The sequence below is a fragment of the Ochotona princeps genome, chromosome 4 (genome assembly GCF_030435755.1).
Source record: "Ochotona princeps isolate mOchPri1 chromosome 4, mOchPri1.hap1, whole genome shotgun sequence".
Classification (NCBI taxonomy): domain Eukaryota; kingdom Metazoa; phylum Chordata; class Mammalia; order Lagomorpha; family Ochotonidae; genus Ochotona; species Ochotona princeps.
Genome location: NC_080835.1, coordinates 113,621,687 through 113,637,020, shown reverse-complemented (window position 1 = coordinate 113,637,020; position 15,334 = coordinate 113,621,687). Strand labels below are relative to the sequence as shown.

The following is a 15,334-nucleotide window of genomic DNA, read 5'->3' as shown; positions in this document are numbered from 1 at the left end:
CATGAAGCTGAATGTCACCACGGGAGCATGTGACAGTCACATCTTCCTCCTGTGAAACGCTTTCTCTCAAGCTTTCTGTGGGCTTTCTCATCTTTCTTGTCATGGCTCAGAGGTCTCCGTATATACCAAACGTGGCTCTTTGCGTTAACTATGAACATTGCTGGTATCTTTTAATTTTTCTCTTTTCATTTTTTAAAAGTACCTTTTAATAACCAGGACATTGCTATTTCAATGAAGTAATATCTCTTTAAGTTAGCCTCTTATAAGGTCTTACCAAAAGACTTTGCCCACAGATCCTGTCTTCTCCAATATTTCCTTTAATAGTACTTTTAGTTTTTCTTTCCTACTGAAGTCTTGGATCTACTGGGACCTGTCTTTGTCCATATGACCTGAGTTAAGATTTAATTTTGAGAAGGAGGTGGAGGGAGGAGGAGGTCCCATTGCGACCTTCACCACTGTCCCTGTAAGCTCCCGATGGAGTTTAAGGCTGTGAAGTCGCCGCCGAGCTCTGCCCGGCCAGACGCGGCGCATCAGTCACCATTGAGGTGCTCCTGGGAGTGGCATTTAGCCGACCCAGCCTTGGCCCCCTCAGTTTACAAAACACTACACAGCAAAAGAATGATCTGCTAGAATGCTAACCCGAGCATACAGTCTCCACAATGCCTGTGCAGACAGCTCAATGGACAGAGTTTCTGTCCTGTCCAATCTGCTATAATGAATTTGATGAGAAATGAGCACAGACCCATCGGTTTAGGCTGTTCACACACTGTTTGCAAGACCTGCCTGTCTGTTTGACCAGACTGCCATTAACACAGACACTGGGGTGCTTCCAGTCAATTTTGCACTTCTCCAATTAGCTGGAGCGCAGGTACCAGATCGATAAAGTTAAGTCATTTAGGTGAAAATAAACACTATGAGGTTACAAAGAAATGTGTTGAGGATTTGGCACTCTACTTAAAACCATTAAGTGGAGGGAAAGGTGTAGCTAGTTTGGACCAGAGCGCACTGAGCCGTCCAGTGCAAAGGAAACTGGTGACACTTGTGAACTGTCAGCTGGTGGGGGAAGCCGGCCGCGTCAGAGCCATGCGAGCCGCCCGCTCACCTGGAGAAGAACTGTGACAGAACTGATATCACAGCATCAGAACCATCACCAGTTGTCTGCCAATCTGTGCGCTGCTCTCAGGGCTCGAGGATGCCAGCTTCCAGGGCCAGGTAAGACAGGGCACTCACTCTCCTCCCTTCCTTACTGGGTGGCAGGGCTTGAGAGTGCCAACTTACAGAAATAGGCAAGGATTCTGAAACTCAGCCCATCTTTATATACAATTCTTGACATAAAATAGTTTTTGTTAGTCATAATCTGTATAATAGGCAGTTCTTTGGTATTTTAAAATAAAGTTCTCCTTTAATTTTTAAGTGTGAAGATAGATTTCACAGCTGCTGTTTTGTAAATTAGAAATCTGAGTTAGAGATCTAAGTCAGGAATCACCTCAGATGAAGTTTCTTTGGGAATCCCCCAAACTGAACTGCTGGACTCAGAACACCAACCATGGAGAAAATTGCAGGTTCCATGGTCTGACTGTGGAGTGCATGGGTCAGAGCTGGGTTTCCTCAGCGGCTTAAACGCAGCAGTGGACAGCATAGCCAGCAGCACATGGAGAAAATGACAGTACACTGGAGCCTGCAGAGGACACTTGGAACTGCAACAATAAATAAATCTGGGGCGTGGGGATGATGTGTCTTACTGGTTTTTATAAAGCACTGTTTAGTCAAAAAAATTTTTTTCTGCAGGCCAAGTTTCCCTTGTGTCAGCGACATCTCCAATGGACACCAACCAGTCCAAGTCCCACTGCTCTACTTGTGATCCAGTTCCCTGCTAACGATCTGAGAAAGCAGTGGCTGGCCCAAGTGCTTCAGCTCCTAACACCCATCCGGGAAACACGAATGCAGCTCCTGGCTCCTGGCTTAGGGCTTGGCCGTGGTCACATGGCCATTTGGAGAGTGAACCAATGGACTCATGCTCTCTCTGTCCCTCCCTCTCCCTGTAACTTCTGACTTTCAAACAAACAAACAGATCTAAAGAAAGCTCCCTTCTATTTTCGTTTTTAAGCATCAGTCCAGTGTTTCCTTACTTTTACTGAGACAGTCATACTTCCTCCTTTGAGACAGATTCCTGGATAACTCCTGTAAGATGTATTTTCTCTTTATATACGCTGCTGGCTGCGTAACAGTGTGGTTAGAAATCTGCGCCTAGGCTCTTAACTGAGACTGGCGTTTGGGTTGCCTTTGCTGTACCATTCCTTCATGACTCTGGAGTCAAGATCATACTGACTGGAAAGTTTCCATCTTCTCCTTTCTCTGGAACAGTCTGTGTAGCATCTGGAAAGGTCTATTACTAAAAGTCTGGCAGAATCCTCCCCAAGACCATCAGGCCTGGTGTTTCTTTGTGGGAAGATTTTTAACTGCTATTGCAGTGTGTTCCATAGCTGCAGGACCATCTGTGCTTTTCATTTTTGTTGGCTCACTAAGCTCAGAATTGGCCCATGGCTGCCTATATTTGAAAACTATTTGAATCTCTATGAGCCTCGCACTTTCCACTCCATTTTTATTCCTAATGCTGCTTATTGCTGCCTCTCTGCTCTTGTTCCTCTTCCGAGATGTGTCCGCTTTACCAGATTTTTCAAAGGACTAACTTCTGTCTGCACTGACGCTCTCCATTTCCTTTTCCTTTCTATTTACTCCATCACTGCCCTTTATACGGGCTTTTTATTCTGAACTGCATTCATCTGTTCCACTGTACTTTTACTCAGCTCACCATATTTCAGTCTTACTAATTTTCTTTTTTTTTGAGATTCATTTTAACTTTATTTGTAGGGCAGAGTTACAGCAAAAGGGAAGCCAAAGAGAGATCTTCCATCCACTGGTCTACTCCCCAAATGGCTGCCACAGCAAGAGCTGAGCCTTTCTGAAACCAGGGCCAGGAGTTTCTTAGCGGGTTTCCCATGTGGATATAGGCGCCCAAGGACTTGAACCATCTTCTACTGCTTTCCTAGCAGGGAGCTGGTCAGAGCTGGAAGCAGCCAGGACTTGAACCAGGATGCCAGCACTATAGGTAGAAGCTTGGCCTATTACACCATAACAGTGTTCTGTGCTTTCCTTTAGAGACATCTAAGACCATCAGTTTTTTACTTAATCCCATTCTTGCTATCTCTTACAGAACTTTATCTGTAGCATTTTCATTATTATACAAGTGTTTTTAATTTCCATTATTTCTTTTTGAATCAATCTTAGGAAGCATAATTTAAAATTTCCAAGTACATAATAATTTTTATTCTGAAATTCACCTATTTATTATTAACTTTAAAATTAATTGTACTGGGCCCGGCGCGATGGTGTAGTGGTTATGGTCCTCGCCTTGCACGCACCGGGATCCCATATGGGCGCCGGTTCTAATCCCGGTGGCCCTGCTTCCCATCCAGCTCCCTGCTTGTGGCCTGGGAAAGCAGTGGAGGACGGTCCAAAGCCTTGGGACCCTGCACCCTTGTGGGAGATCCGGAAGAGGCTCCTGGCTTCAGATTGGCTCAGCTCCAGCTGTTGCGGTCGCTTGGGGAGTGAACCATCAGACAGAAGATCTTCCTCTCCGTCTCTCCTCTCTGTATATCCGCCTTTCCAATAAAAATAAATCTATTAAAAAATTAATTGTACTAAGTTTAGAAAATGCAGTCTATCTCATACTTGTTGGAATTTAAAACAACACATTACAGGTAAATTATTAATCTCTCTAATATCTAAAGATCTCTTACATCAATAAGAAAAAGGAGTTAATAATCTAAATTTTTATATGAAAGAATGAAAATTCAAAACACAGGAAAGAAAACATTTCAAAACATGCTAAACTAAAAAAAAATGCCCAAACTAAAAAAAAAATGCCCCAATTCATTCAAAATTAAATACAGATTGAGGACCAGGCGCAATAGCCTAGTGGCTAAAGTGCCTTGAATGTGCTGGGATCCCATATGGGCATCGGTTCTAATCCCGGCAGCTCCACTTCCTATCCAGCTCACTGCTTGTGGCCTGGGAAAGCAGCAGAGGATGACCCTCGACTTTGGGACCCTGCACCCGCGTGGAAGACCTGGAAGAGGCTCCTGGCTTCGGACTGGCTCAGCTTTAGCCGTTGCGGCCACTTGGGGAGTGAACCATTGATGGAGGATCTTCCTCTCTGTCTCTCCTCCTCTCTGTACATCTGCCTTTCCAATAAAAACAAATAAATCTTTTAAAAAATTTAAATACAGATTGAAAAGCATTTTCCTTTTTTACTTTGGGTAAGATTTTTTTAAAAATTGATGCTACTCCTCCTTAGTAAGGGTTTGGGGAAGCAGGTAAGAGAATGACATTGCTGGTGGGAGTTAAACAAGCAACCATTATGCACGGCAAGACAATAGTACCAATCAATACCACACATCTGTTCTTATTCTGCAATTCATTTCTAGAAATGTGTTCTCTGATACACAGCCAAATGATCTTTGTAGAAGCATTCATGACAGAACTGTTTGTAACACCAGAAGATTAGAAACAACCACTAAGGTGCTAGGTTTTACTACTCAATAATGCAATGGAATATGAAACACTCAATTAGAAAAGAAAATATCCCTTTATGTACACATGAGAAGACAGCCAAGATTTGTGTTAACCGGAAAATATTAAGGAAAGCGTCCAGGGCAACATTTGGCCCACAGGTAAGATGCCCACATCCCTTATCAGAGTGTCTACACTCAACCCTCAGCTCCATCTTCATGCTAATGCACACCCTGACAGGCTTAAGCAGCCAAGTCCATGCCATCCACATGGCATACCTGGATGGCGCTCCTGGCTCTCAGCTTCAGCCCTGGCCCAGTTCTGGCTGCGGCAGGTAGAGGTAGTTGGGAACTCTGTATATGTGCATGTATTTGTGCATGCCTCTCAAATACTGCCACCAGTTATATTATAAAATATGTATTATAAAATGCAAACACACACACATAGTGTATGACTGCTTGTATGTTCACAAAGGCATTCAAAAAATGAACAAAACTAGTTCATTCTAAAGAAGAAATCGGATTGGGCTGGGAAACACGAATAAGAGATCACCAGACAATTTTTAAACTATGTAGTATATACTGCACAGATAGTTTCTTAGAAAATATTCTTTTATAGGATGAGTGACACAGTACAGCACATGAAGCCACTACCTGTGATGCTGGCATCCCTTATGAGGACCAGTTCAAGTTCTGGCGCTCCATTTCTGATCAGGCTCCCTGCTAATGCACATGGAAGGCAGCAGAGGACAGCCTGAGCGCTGGGGCCCAGCCACCCATGTGGGTAGAAGTGTAGACTCCTGGTTTCAGCCTGGTCCAGCCCTGGCACTGCAGCCATTTGGAGAATGAAACAGTGCATGTGAGATCTCTCTCTGTCTCTCTAACTCTGCCTTTCAAATCAATAAATAAATCTTTTTTAAGATGTACTTTTAATAAGCCTGAAAATTCAGGTTGTTTCTTCATGTAAATGTTTATCTACCACTACCCAGGAATGTAAACACTGTGGCATTTTTTTCCTTCAGTAAAAGTGGTTTCATTTTGAACTACATCACTAAAGCCAATCTATAAAGAAAAAATGATTACAGGGCCGCAAGGCCTACCTTTCTGAATTTCAAGTCTTCCAGTTGATTGCATAAATCCAATCCCATTATCTGCCACACACTGATACAGTCCGGTGTCTTCCAGGGTAACCCCACTAATTTTCAATTCATTCCCTACAGCTGTGTGTCGTGGGGAAGGGGGAATGGGATGGGCATTATGAAGCCAGGTGCGGTTGGGCATAGGATTCCCATGAACTTTGCAGGTAAACTGAGCTGTGGCACCAAGAAGCACTGTCAGGTCCTGCAGGCCTGCAGAAATTGAGGCATGCTCTGAAAACAAAACACACAAATTAAACTCGAACCCTCCAGATGCACTCTTTAAATTATCACTCAACTCACATAAAATCTTCTCTCCCCCAATAACTAGTAGAAACCAACTTGTATTGTTTATTCACATTCTTCCATCTGCTGTGGTCACTAAGAAAAAATCAGAAATGCATTCAACTTCCACTAATAGAATAAACCATATGTAATTAATATGTTAGCCTCCTTTTACAGATCGCTCCACCCTCTAAACTCCCCCCCCACACACACACACACGTGTACACACACAATTTATAAACCTGTGCTTCGCTTGTTAATTTAAGATGATTAGTTTGAAATAAAGTAACAGTTTTTCTGTATTTCAAACCAGACAAAAGCCAAAACAGAAGAACACTGATTGAGATTAAATTATTTTTATAGTCAATTCTACTTTGAGGTTAAGTGTATACATCAGGCTCCCTCCAAAAATAATATATCTTTAGAACCATCAAGTCACTTTTTACTCAGAAAAAGAACATTTAACAACATCTATAGTGTATTCCTAAGTTAAATGATTCCTTGTATTAATGCAGTCCTGATTATCACTGGATGTTAAAGTCTACTTGACACAGATTTATTTTAACTTCAGTGTTCCTGACCTATATCAGGCCAGGCTGTAAATAAATATGTAGATGATTATGTAGATGATTTACCAAAAAAAAGCTATTTATTATGAATGAGTTCCCACCCTTTTTTTCCCTGATTTTCAAGAAAAATCTTTGATAATGGAAAACATGTTTGCTGTTTCACCTGATAATGAGATAGCTAGCAGAAAAAGATGCAACAGCTCTGAGAGGAAGCAAATATAGAATACAGGTTGAGTTTTATTCAAGCAAAATACTTAGCACCAGAATTGCTTCAGAGTATTTGGCCTTTATTGGTTAGGCATTCATAACTGGAAATACTGCAAACTCGGAAACTGTTCAGTGTAATACCAACACTCAGAAAGTGCCAACAAGTGACTATGCAGTCCAGCACCTAGGATGCTCACATCCCAAGTGTCGAGGTCCGACGTCTGCATCTAGCTCTAAACCCAGAGCCTGGAAGCAATGATGACCACCCAAGGAGCTGGGCTCCTCCACCCACCAGTCCAGTCCCGGCAGACCTGGACTGAGTTCCCAGTTGCTAGTCTTAGCCCCAACCAGAGGTTCTTGACTGCAAGCACTTGGGGAACGAACTAACAGATTGAAATGTGTGTGCAGGTATACCCTGTCTAATAAATAAACCTAATTTAGCTTCAGATCTCAGAGCATTTTAGGCATTTTCAATTAGGGATGCTCAACCTGTAAATGGAAATGTGATAAAATAATGCAGACTTAATGAGCCAGAAAGAGGTGATTCCAAAAGAGAAAATAAAATTAAATCAACAGACTTCTTTGTTAGATGACAAAGAAGCCACCAGTCGGTCCTCTTAGTTTCTGTTTTTGTACACCACACACAGACACGACCTGGAATCTTCCAGCTGACTGATTTCAAGCTCCTTCCCTCCACATCATGAATGTGGGAGAACAAGTTCTGCATTACATCAGCACACTGGTGGCAAGGCTCCCAAGAACATCAACTGTGAAAAGCAGTTCAGCAGTCTTTTAGGAAAAACAAAACCTGTGCTACTGGTGTAAATACTTCTTATTTTGTTTCTAGTTCACATATAGGTCTTTCCTTGAAAAACACGAGCACAAAAATACCCTGATGCAAAAAAAAAGTATTTAGTAACACCTTACCAAGTACATCAACTGTGTATGTCACGTGTTTTACTTCTCCCGAGGGGCTTCCCACCATGCAGGTGTAGTTCCCGGCGTCGGCTGGGTCAATGCTGTCTGTGGTCAGGTGAGAGTGCCACCTCCTCCAGGTCCTACCCAGCACAACCTCCTGCCTGTCCTTCAGCCATCGCACTTGTGAGGCCAGGACCCCGCTCACCACACATTCTAGGGTCACGGCACTGTGAGAGAGGACAGCTACCACCTGAGGAAGAGTGGGGTGAAGGATGTGGATATCATCTGTGGCAGAGCCTGCAGAAGGAGAGGAACACAAAAATGGATGAGTCAGGACCCGCTGCTGGTGTCTTCCTGAGCTATAGCTTTGTGGAATCCTGTGTGGTAATCAGCACAGAGTAAGCTGAGAACTAAAACATGTGTGGTCCCTCAGGGTTACCTCGGCATGAGTCAAGTGGAAAGGCAGAAGTGTCAAGTTCAGAAACCTAGCTACCTAAGATGCTGTCACCTAAGAATCAGCAATGAGTTTTACTGTATCTGAGACAAAGCACCCCAATCTCTCACTTTCCTGCCCCAGTTCACAGCTGTCAATTTGAAGATCACTGACATAAAACTGAATTTCCTCTATAATTTCTTTGTATTTGAGCAAAGGGTAAAATTATCTCCATTCCACTTTCTCACCTGGACCAAAACTGCCATCTCCATACCTTTGTATTTTTAAAATATGTGTACTGCTATTCTCCAATGCATTCATATGTCTACTTTCTGATAAGGCTTTCTGATGATATACCAATAGGAGGCAGGAAAAAATCATAAAATCTAATTTCTCAACCTTTTATGAGAAATGCTTTCATGGTTACCATTCCCCTCCAAATACTTACGACTCACAAGCAGCTTTTGGCCAACAGGTTCCACTTTTAATTCTTGGGTGACAGGATTATAAACTGCACACTTATATGACCCTTTGTCCTCTGTGGATACATTCAGAATTTGGAGATTTCCTGAGGGAAGGATGAAGTAATTCCCTGAGGCAGGGAAAGAGGAAGGAAGGAAGTAGTTAAGCCTCTGCACTTGAAGGCCACCTCAACACAGTGACAACTAGCCAAGGGGAAGACTGTGCTTCAGGTTTAGACACAATGACTAGCAGCAAATGGACAAGGAAGGGGCAATTACGGCAAATTCAAAAAACAGTTAACCGTATTAGCATAATTAAAAGCAAACCTATCAGAGACATGTTAATACCACAGAAGGAACCAGGCTGAGTGAAAGATGAGGTGACCCTGAGAGGCCTCCATCTCACTGCTCACTGAGTGGCTAGTACTGCCCCCGACAAGCCAGGCACACACGATGCAGCCATGCAGTAGCAGAAAAAGGGAAGAAACACACACACACACACAGACACACACACACAGGAGTACAGGAACACAGCATCGGGTGTGATGAATTCCATAAAGGTGACTGAAGGGGCCAGAGGGCAACAGGTCACATTATTTTAGACAAGTTTGCGAGGGCAGTCTTCCTAAGGAAGAGGTGTCTGAACGGAGACCTGGCTGGCTGGTGGGAGCGGACACTTGGGCGTAGGGGATTGCAGTCCTTTTTAACCATGGATTCCAGTCTCCTCCACTTGACCTCTGGGAGACAAGCTATCTCAGGTACTTCTACAGCCTCAGTCCCCAGCACCCAGAACTTTACAGAGGGTTATTTAACTGACAGGTGCTCAGAGTGTGCCACTCACTGGCTCTTCACAGATGCTTTCCCTTACCTGTGGAATGTTTCAGCCACTTGCCCCGGATTTTGTAGCGCACTTCAGCTTTGGGGATACTGGCTGGTACCCCACAGGCAATGAAGCCAGTGCTTTTTTCCTCTGCTGTAATGGCAGGCTTTGTGGATGAATCAAAATCCTCAAGAACTGAAAGAAGAAACAGTTAAAGAGATGCAATTCTGAATTCCTTTTCCCAAAGGAAAGGTAAACATTAAAAACAACATCTGCAAGGGGTTCGGCAGCGTGGCCTAGTGGATAAGGTCCTCGCCTTGATCCCATATGGCCGCTGGTTCTAATCCCGGCAGCTCCACTTCCTCTCTATCTCTCTTCCTCTCAGTATATCTGACTTTGTAATAAAAAAAAAAAAAAAACATCTGCAGCACTGCCCACAGAGCAAAATGACCTTGCTAGCTCAGGAAACAGCTGCAGTGGAGATGTAGGATTGAAGGCTGAGAGGTAAGTGAGGGCCCCATTTCCAGGAGTCAGGGGACTACCAGAGCAAGCAGACTGCTCCTCAAACACCCACCAGAACCAGAAGGCACAATCAGACCCATTCTGCCCAGATCAGTCTTTCTCAAATCCACTCCCGCATCAAAACTCATTTCCCCAATGTTCATTATTCTGTTTGTAGCTATTCACATGCAGTCCAACATCTCTGACATTAAACACCAAAGCAGCCGATGGCTCCGATTTTCTAGCTACGGTAATGTGGATGGATGCCGCATGGAAGGGCCCTGACTGTTCCCAATGCACTCAGCTCTCAGCAGCCTGCCCCAGGAATGCAGCACTGCACTGTGTGTCTTGGAGCTGTCCATGGGTCAGAGCTCTACAAAAACATTTACTCTTCTCAGTTATGACAAACTCACTGCTCCTGGGGAATCCAGATTTGTTCTGTAAATAGGGGTGCCCTTGCAAAGACGTTTTCCATTACTGTAAGCCATCACCGTTTGAAAGGCAGATGGCTCAAACCTACTCAGAAAACCCACACATTCCAGATTTTCCATAAGCTCATACGCAACATTCCTTTCTTTACAGTCAGTTTTTTTTCCTGCCTCTCTAGCCTGGTTTCAATTTAATAAATTAAAATCACTCAGTAATCCAGGCAAATAAAAAATTTCATCTGAAATAAAGATATAAGACTGTATGAAATAACTCAATATCAAGTAGATAACTGCTTTGGTATTTGTTATTGATATTAAGGACTTTTAATCACTCACAAAGACAAACTGTACAGAATTCACTAGGAAAATGTCCAAATTAAACAGCAAAATCATTTCCATACCCTCGTCACTGATGATGTCACTATGCTAGGCTCACAGAGGTTGAAGCACATTCCCCAAGTTACACACACAGCTTGAGTTAAGGCTGGATAATACCTCAACATGCCTCACAATGAAGCCCATGTTCTCCCTACCAACCACAACAAGTACTTAAAGTTACTTCAGAAAGTTCATCTCTCTCTAAGTGGGACAAAATGAAACTCACCTGCAGTAGAGACTGTTGCAGGGCCACTCACAATGGCACCAACGCTATTGTTGGCAACGCACTGGTAGGAACCCGAAAGTGAGGGGTTAAGAGAAAAAATTGTCAAGGTTCCCTCATGCATCTTAACCTGCTCCATGTTTCTATCTAATCTTCTTCCATTATGCAACCATGAGATGTGCGCAGTCAGAGGTTTAGCAGAACAATGAAGCACCACAGGTCCACCAAGTTTCTGGACAGCGGAGACAGGCTCAGAAATAAAGGCCGGTGCCAAGTCTGCAAGAGAATATTCCCCATGGGCAAAGGGGTATAAGACAGGGAGTGACAGAGAGAAAAGCATATTAAACACTTGGCATCTGACTCTGCGTAACTAATGCAATCTTTCATTGACACATGGTACAGTTCTTGATATTTGTAACTTCTAGCAACTTCTCACAAGTTCATCTTTTGGAAGGAAAAAAGGGAGGAGCAGGGAAACAAATTGTTATCCTGGGACTTAACCATTAGAGTACAACTGACAAGTTAGGATAAAAATCATATACAATACTATTTTTTCATGAGAATAGCAAACTATTCTTTTTAACAAAGTGACTTGTAAAAACTCAAGGTTCACAACCTGAAAAACTAAAAATGACTTTAAAACAAAAAAAGAATTCTCTCATCTTTTCCTGGTGGTGTTTGCTGTAGGAGAGCACATCATTCTATAAGTGAAGGCCTTGCTGGTACTTTCTCATCCGTTTCCTCTAGTATAAAATCATGTTCAAGAAAACAGAGAGAAAGCTATGAAGCCATATGAAATACAATTTCTTAGACGTAAATTTTCAACACTTTCATTTGTTATTTAAAATCATTTCTTTTGTTTTATTTCTCCAGGAACTGGGGGTAGGAATGTTCTTGCACTAAAATTAGCACTAACAATTCTCTCCATTCTCCCAAAAGGGGAAGGGGAACAAGAATAATATTAATCTGACAGAATAAAATATTTAAAAAGAAAAAATGTTATACACTCTTTTATGGGATACCTAATCAGGAATGAAGAATAGAAGTGCTTGGCTGATTCTGCGGTTATTGCTTCACAAAACATGAACAGAAAGGAAACTGCTAACTTAATTTTTCCTTTACTACATCTAACATAACTAGACAGTACTTTGAAATTGCCTAAATAAACATTACTGTATCTATGCACACAGGCCATGTACTAGCCTTGGGGGACACACACACACAATTGTAATAAACATGTTTACAGGAAGACCAAGTAATATCTAAGGCAGGAATAAGATAGTCTTAAATTGCTTAATTAACCAAGTTTTGAAATTATGGTAGTTGATCAAGTTTTAGAAACCACTATTAATGGCAAAATAGCTAATTCAAGCTTTGTTTTTATTGGGTTATGAAGAGGAGAGGCTTCAGCCCCAGCTCTGCCACTCCTTCCTCCTACCTGAGCTTGCAGAAGAGCTCAGCAGCCCCAGAGTCACACACAGCAATGTCCATGAGGGCCCAAGGTCTGGATGCATAGCGCCAGACCACAGGAGGCAGGGCAGACTTCCGGAGCAAAACCAGGCCTTGGATCACTGCAGAAACATTAAAAAGGGATAAGAGAAAAATCTAAACCACAAAACTGTTGAAATATTTTATCTGAAAAGCCAGCGTTGCGAGCATAACAGCTACCACTTACTCTGAGAGCTTTGTAAAAAATATGTTAAGTCCCAAGCACTTAAGGATACATCACTTACTTCCCAATCCACAAACTGATTTCTCTTGTACATTTCCATTTTTATACCTCACGTGCCTCTAAAACTCCACACAACCAACATGCACTCCTCCTAGGCTTTTCCAAACACATAGCAATAAAGAAAACACCAAAATAGTACCCAGCATTTACCCAGTGCTTCCTATGTGCCCGGTACCACTTCATTGCTTTCAATGTAATGGCTTAACCTTCACAGCAACCCAATGAGGTAGTACCATTAGTTTTCTTTCCTTTTTCTGGTACAAACAGAAAGAATACAAACAGAAAGAGTAGCAAGTACAGGCCTGTGTTTGAACTAGGCTTGACAGTCCATGGTGACACTGGGCTGAGCCAGGAAAACAGCAGTACAAGGCAAAGCCTGTGCTGGATCACAATCATTTTTGAAGGTCATGGGAAAGGCTGAGAGATTTATTCTGAATGTACAAGCTAACCACTAAAGGAGAAAAGTGATGCGGTTCATTCAAGCTTTCAAAAACTCACTGGCTGGTGAGACACAGGCAAGAATGGAAGACGAAGACCAGTGTCAAGAGACACTGGAATCACTCTGGGGAGCAGATGAGGACTTGGTGCAGTCGGCCAGTGAGGCAGCGATGAGGCAGGGAAACAGGAAATGCAATCAGAGCATATTCCACAGGAAGAACCAACAGCACTTGCTGAAGATGTCAATATGCTGTGCGAGACAGGGAGGCGTCAAGGATAATTGTTGGGTTTTGGTGTAATAAAATGCCTAATGGTCTTGTTGACTGAAATGAGGAACATGGAACAGAGGATTAGCTATCAGTTGTAACCCACCCAGCAAACTAAGTTTGACCAACACCTTCAAGCCAACAAGTATGTACAGCAGTCCGTAGCTGAGGGGAGAAGCCAGCACAGGCATATGAAAGCTTGGCGCAGGTAGGGTCTCCCTATGAAGGATATATGTAGAGGATAGAGAAGGAGACGCCAGATAAGAGCCTGGAGATATTCCAACTTTAGAGACCAAACAGCAAAAGCAATACAAGTAGAGACTCCGTGGAAGCTAGAAGCAATGAAACAGCAAGAATGCCTCCAAGAGTGTTTCCTCCAGGAAGGTGGGGTTTGGGGAGGGGGGTGACAGTGTTTCTAGAAGGGAATTATCACCTGCTTCAAACCCAGAGGGGCAGAGTAAGATGAGACACCCTGGGAAAAAGGCAGCATGGAGGTCACAGCTCTAGTGACAGAAGTGGTTTCAGTGGAGAAAGAACAGGGCTCTGATGTTGGGTTCAGCACAGGTGGCAAGGGCAGAATCACAGAAAGCAGGCGGACTATCCCTTCTGCAGAAACTGCAGCAAGATGCATGCCTGTCAAGGGCAGGCTTGCTTCTGTGCTTTTTAAAGCACAGATAGTACAGCACATTTAGCAAAATCAAGAAAATCTCACAAAACCCAGCACGAGCAAGAATGTAGGAAAAAGAAAAAAATGACTATCCTAACAGTGTTGGAAGAAATGTAAACTGTATGCACAATATGAAATGCCAAGGTGAGGTTGCCTGTACTGGATGCGACTGCAGCACCCAACCAGCAGGCATGAGAACGAGGAACGGAGGGGGCACAGCTGGCAGGGGGATTAAGGGGCTGGTTCCCTTGCCGGACAGCTACTCCCACTGGAGAGCGTGGGCTGGGATAGAGATGGACCAGACTAAGCAGGGCTACAACACCTGTGCGCCTCATGTGGACTAGATCAGGGAAAAGCCAGGCTGGGCTAATTATTCCTACAGGTGCAAGCATATATTAGAGTGGATGAGGGTTGTTTGGGCTTAGCCACAGCATCAGTTGGCAGAAGCTGGCACTGGGGACTAATTCTGCCAAGTCAAACCACAGAACCGAAGAGTGCATAAACCGGGATTGAGAGACCTGGGAGGGAAAAAGTGGGCTGTTCCCTCTTGGGTCACTACTCCCGTGGGAGGGCACAAAAACTAGGACAGGGGCTGGGGTGGCTAGACAGAGAGGCACTCAACAACACCCGTGAGGGCTGGATAGTTGAGCTGGTTAGATGGAACTAAGCTTTAATACCCAATGACATGTACGAGAGCCAAACGGGAGGTGTGGGACAGACTGTACTAGTTTGCTGTACACACTGGCAAACCAGGGTAGGGGCGGGCCTGGTGGGGGTTATTGTGGGTTGCTCTGACTAGGCTGCAGCTCCCACTGGTTTATGTGAGGGCCGAGTGTGTGCTGGGTGGAACCAGCCTGGACTGCAACACCCATTGGTTCCAGTGGAAGTCAGGGCTGAAACCAAAACCAACCCAGCAATTGCAACCACCAGCTGATTGGGGCGATGCACTGTGGTGGGCTCTGTGCTTGCTAGAACACACAAGAATCTGGTCTGGGAACACCTCAAAGTTTCTTTTGGGATCTCCCCAATCGAAATGGTGGACTCAGAACCCTAGCCAAGAAAAGAGAGAAGACAGAACACGTCAATCCACCACCTCAGCTATATGTTGGCAGCGAAATACTGGGCAAATGGAGACTCTATGATGGACTATGTCAATCAGTAGATTCTTCAATGACCTCATCGTGCCTGGAGTGGCGAGATTGGCAGTGATTCATAACTGGTGAACTATCAAAACCACTTGAGCAAGGATCTCAGAGCATGCCCCACATCCAGGACTTGGGGTGGGAGGGAAACTGGGTGGG

The 15,334-nt window shown here is 43.8% G+C and overlaps 1 protein-coding gene across 1 annotated transcript in view; it reads right to left on the bottom strand.

The window, feature by feature from the left end:
- CDON (cell adhesion associated, oncogene regulated) overlaps positions 1-15,334 on the bottom strand; it is a 118,360-nt gene that overhangs the window by 65,963 nt on the left and 37,063 nt on the right. Inside the window, exons 2-7 of the mRNA XM_058664131.1 lie at positions 12,369-12,501; positions 10,934-11,206; positions 9,449-9,595; positions 8,568-8,711; positions 7,696-7,983; positions 5,672-5,941 (exon numbers count right to left, since the gene is read on the bottom strand). Of these exons, the coding sequence (XP_058520114.1) occupies positions 5,672-5,941; positions 7,696-7,983; positions 8,568-8,711; positions 9,449-9,595; positions 10,934-11,206; positions 12,369-12,444 (1,198 nt within the window). The 5' untranslated portion in view covers positions 12,445-12,501. The remainder of the gene's footprint in view (positions 1-5,671; positions 5,942-7,695; positions 7,984-8,567; positions 8,712-9,448; positions 9,596-10,933; positions 11,207-12,368; positions 12,502-15,334) is intronic.